Genomic DNA, 5,000 nt, shown 5'->3' on the forward strand with positions numbered 1-5,000 from the left:
TTTTACTATGATTTGAAACACCTGAACTCTACACAAACTTTACATCTGTGTGTGTGTGTGCGTGTGTGTGTGTGTGTGTGTGTGTGCGTGTGTCCGTGCGTGTGTCCGTGCGTGTGTCCGTGCGTGTGTTCTCTCAGGTATTGCACCGAACATCACGGCAGGTCCATCAGACAGCACTGTGATTGATGGGATGTCAGTCATTTTGCACTGTGAGACGGCAGGAGCTCCACGGCCTGCTATCACTTGGCAGAAAGGTGTATCTCTCTAAAACACACACAAACACACACACACACACACACAGAATCTCAGAAACCAGTACACTGACTCAAAGATGAAAACAGACACTTGATGAAGCTATGATAAATAATGAAACACACACCTTTTGCTCAGTATTTGTGTGTGTGTGTGTGTGTGTGTGTGTGTGTGTGTGTAGGTGAGCGTGTATTAGCAAGTGGATCGGTCCAGTTGCCCCGCTTCACTCTGTTAGAATCGGGCAGCCTTTTGATAAGCCCCGCCCACTTATCTGACTCAGGTAGATACACCTGTACTGCAAGCAACTCACGTGGCATTGACCAGGCCTCAGCACACCTGGGGGTGTGGGGTAAGTGTGTGTGTGTGTGTGTGTGTGTGTGTTTCAGTAACTGTGTGTATGAGAGGTAAAGTCTGAATGAAATCTTATATAATGCTTTATATAACTGTGCATATGTGTGTGTGGGTGTGTGTGCATATGTGTGTGTGTGTGTGTGTGTGCATATGTGTGTGTGTGTGTGTGTGTGTTTCTCCAGCTCGTACTCGTATCTCCACCCCACCTCAGGATCAAAGTGTAATTAAGGGCACTAAAGCCACCCTGACCTGCGGAGTGTCTCATGACCCCAGTGTTGCTGTCAGGTAAACACACACTCCCTATTCACTACATAGGGCACTATCCTACATCCTATAAACACCATCATCAGTCCACTGTGGGCGCGTCCCAATCCACACTCCCTATTCACTACATAGGGCACGATCCTATATCCTATAAACACCATCATCAGTCCACTGTGGGCGTGTCCCAAACCACTCGCCCTATTCACTACATAGAGCACGATCCTATATCCTATAAACACCATCATCAGTCCACTGTGGGCGTGTCCCAAACCACTCGCCCTATTCACTACATAGGGCACGATCGTACATCCTATAAACACCATCATCAGTCCACTGTGGGCGTGTCCCAATCCACACTCCCTATTCACTACATAGGGCACGATCCTATATCCTATAAACACCATCATCAGTCCACTGTGGGCGTGTCCCAAACCACTCGCCCTATTCACTACATAGAGCACGATCCTATATCCTATAAACACCATCATCAGTCCACTGTGGGCGTGTCCCAAACCACTCGCCCTATTCACTACATAGGGCACGATCGTACATCCTATAAACACCATCATCAGTCCACTGTGGGCGTGTCCCAATCCACACTCCCTATTCACTACATAGGGCACGATCCTATATCCTATAAACACCATCATCAGTCCACTGTGGGCGTGTCCCAAACCACTCGCCCTATTCACTACATAGAGCACGATCCTATATCCTATAAACACCATCATCAGTCCACTGTGGGCGCGGACACACTATTTTACTGGATATCATCCTCTTTGCATGGCCTCTGTACCTGTCAGTCTCAGTGAGGGAGGCATGGCCTCTGTACCTCAGTGGAGGAGATGTGGCCTCTGTACCTCAGTGAAGGAGGCGTGGCCTCTGTACCTCAGTGAAGGAGGCGTGGCCTCTGTACCTCAGTGAGGGAGGCATGGCCTCTGTACCTCAGTGGAGGAGGCGTGGCCTCTGTACCTGTACCTCAGTGAAGGAGGTGTGGCTTCTGTACCTCAGTGAAGGAGATGTGGCCTCTGTACCTCAGTGAAGGAGGCGTGGCCTCTGTACCTCAGTGAAGGAGGCGTGGCCTCTGTACCTCAGTGAGGGAGGCATGGCCTCTGTACCTCAGTGGAGGAGGCGTGGCCTCTGACCTCAGTGAAGGAGATGTGGCCTCTGTACCTGTACCCCAGGGAAGGAGGCGTGGCCTCTGTACCTGTACCTTAGTGAAGGAGGCATGGCCTCTGTACCTCAGTGGAGGAGGTGTGGCCTCTGTACCTGTACCTCAGTGGAGGAGGCGTGGCCTCTGCACCTCAGTGGAGGAGGCGTGGCCTCTGTACCTCAGTGGAGGAGGCGTGGCCTCTGTACCTCAGTGGAGGAGGCGTGGCCTCTGCACCTCAGTGGAGGAGGCGTGGCCTCTGTACCTGTACCTCAGTGAAGGAGGCGTGGCCTCTGTACCTCAGTGGAGGAGGCGTGGCCTCTGCACCACAGTGGAGGAGGTGTGGCCTCTGTACCACTGTACCTCAATGGAGGAGGCGTGGCCTCTGTACCTCAGTGAAGGAGGCGTGTAAATGAGATATGTAAAAGGATGGATGGAAACAGCCTTGTGTTGTAGTGCCATTAAAATAACTTTTAAAATTTAAGTCTTTTATAAATAAATTTATGATGTTTGTGTGAAAGCACATTTATGTTTCCTGATTTTGCAAACTGGTACAAAGAACAGCAGCGGGAACTGAGGAATGCAGGTCAGGCTTGTTTATGTCCTCCTCTGACTGAAGAGGCATAAAATCGATGGTGAGAACACACACACACACACACACACACACACTGAATAACTTAAACCCTCACTCAGAAAATTTCACATTTTCAATGAAAGCTCATACTTTTATTCATCAAATAAGTTGCAAAATGAATAGAAAATATAGTCAAGAAATTGACAACTTTAGAAATAATGATTTCTGCTTGAGACAACAATTTAGTGCTTCTCACTTCGCTTTCATCAACGGATCCTCCCTTGGCAGCAGCCTTGCAGACCTTTGGCATACTAGCTGTCAGTTTGTTGAGGTAATCTGCATCAATTTCACTCCTGAAGCACATCCCACAAGTTGGACTGGCTTGATGGACACCACCATCCGTACCATCCGGTCCAGCTGCTCCCACAGCAGCCCAGTGGGGTTGAGATCCGGTGATGGTGCTGTCCAGTCCATTACTGAATTCCAGCTGACTGCTTCTTCCAGAAGTAGGTTTTGCATAATTTGGAGCAGTGTTTTGGGTCATTGTTCTGTTGCAGGATGAAAATGGCTCCAATCAATCGCAGTCCACAGGCTGTGACACGGAGTTGCATAATGGAGTTATAGCCTTCCTCATTTAAGCTTCCTTTTGCCCTGTACAAATTTCCCACTTTACCAGCAGCAAAGCATCCTCAGACCACCACATTTCCTCCACCATGCATGATAGATGGCGTCAAGCACTCCTCCAGCATCTTTTCATTTGTTCTGCACCGTACAAGTGTTCTTCTCTGTGATCCAAACACCTCACACTTTGGAATAAACACATTATTCCAAAAAAGTTTTGACAGTTTGGAAAATGCTAATAAAAACAAAAACAAGTGATTTGTAAATTCTATTCACCCTGCAATATATTTTAAACACTATAACAACACATTATTTTGTTTTACCTTGTGAATTTAAAAGTTTTTTTTTTGAAAATATACACTCATTTCAAATCTGATGACTGAAGCACATTGCAAAAATGTTGGTACAGTTGAGGGATTATTGCAGTCCAATATCACTAATTCTTTTAAAAACAATTATTAAGCACTAGACGCCAGTTGGTTAAGTTCAGCAAGCAGAATTTTCCTCATTCTTCCATTATACAGGTCTTCAGCTGCACAATCGTACGGGGCCTGTTCACTGCCTGTACAATTGTTCACTGCCGTATTCTTAATCAAAAATAGGTCAGGACTGCAGTCTAGCGGCCGCACTTTCTGCTTACGCAGCCGTGTAATCCAGGCAGAATGTGGTTTGATGTTGTCCTGCTGGAAAATACAGAGATGTGATGGAAAAAACAGCGTCTGGATGGCAGCATGTATCGCTCCAGAAATTGTAGGTACAGTATCTATCTGCATTAATGATGCCCTCCCAGATGTCGCCCATGCCATGGTCACTGACATACCCCCACACCGTGCCACCTCACACACTGGCTTTTGGACCTGACACTAATAACTCTTTGGATTTATTCTGAAAAACAATACGGCTGTTGTCCAAAATCTAATTGAAATGTTGATTAATCAGACCACAAAACACGCTTCCACTGTGCTACTGTCCGTCTCAGATGAGACCAACCCCAGAGAATTCAGCGGTGCTTCCGATTAGTGTTTATGTGCGGCTCCTGCTCCTGTAACGTAAAGCCTTAACTTTCATCTGTGTTTGCGTGAATGGTTTTGTCTTGATCCATCCTTTTTCTTCAAGGACTAGGCCTTTCTTGGAGGCTCCTTATATACTATAACACAATTGCCTCACCTGTTTCACATCACCTGTTTCACATCACTTTGTTATTTCAGCTTGTCGTGTTGTGATTAGTCCTAAATGGCAACTGTCACAACTTTTGGAAAGTTTTTTTGGAACGTTGCAGGCATCAATTTCAGAATAAATGTACATCAAAAACAATGAAGTCGTTTAGGTGAAATATGAAATACCTTGTCTTCATACTGTTTTTGTTTGAATATAAGTCAACGTAAATTTACAAATTACTGCTTTCCATCAGCTTTTCTGGAATTGGGGTTGCAGATTCGTCTGTCCTTAACACTATTTTCTAATCATCCTCTGTTCAGTGTCTGCGTTCTTTTGCCCATTTTAATCTTTTCTGTTTATTGGCCAGTCTCAGATTTGGCTTTTTCTTTGAAACTCTGCCTAGAAGACCAGCATCCCTGAGTCGCCTCTTCACTGTGGAAGATGAGGCTGGTGTTTTGTGGGTAATATTTAATAAAGCTGAGGTACTATGAGGCGTCTGGTTCTCTAATGATGTATTTATCCTCCTGCACAGTTGCACACCGGAGCCTCGCACTTCTCTTTCTATCCAGTTTGCGTTGTTCTGCGCAGGGATTAGTACACACCTCTGTAAGATGTCTTCAGTTTCTTCCA

At 46.1% G+C, this 5,000-nt stretch overlaps 1 protein-coding gene across 1 annotated transcript in view; it reads left to right on the forward strand.

Annotated features, from left to right (window-relative positions):
- sdk2b (sidekick cell adhesion molecule 2b) overlaps window positions 1-5,000 on the forward strand; it is a 143,323-nt gene that overhangs the window by 105,853 nt on the left and 32,470 nt on the right. Inside the window, exons 10-12 of the mRNA XM_034309542.2 lie at window positions 138-254; window positions 434-601; window positions 786-888. Of these exons, the coding sequence (XP_034165433.2) occupies window positions 138-254; window positions 434-601; window positions 786-888 (388 nt within the window). The remainder of the gene's footprint in view (window positions 1-137; window positions 255-433; window positions 602-785; window positions 889-5,000) is intronic.

The sequence above is a fragment of the Pangasianodon hypophthalmus genome, chromosome 12 (assembly GCF_027358585.1).
Source record: "Pangasianodon hypophthalmus isolate fPanHyp1 chromosome 12, fPanHyp1.pri, whole genome shotgun sequence".
NCBI classification, from domain to species: Eukaryota; Metazoa; Chordata; class Actinopteri; order Siluriformes; family Pangasiidae; genus Pangasianodon; species Pangasianodon hypophthalmus.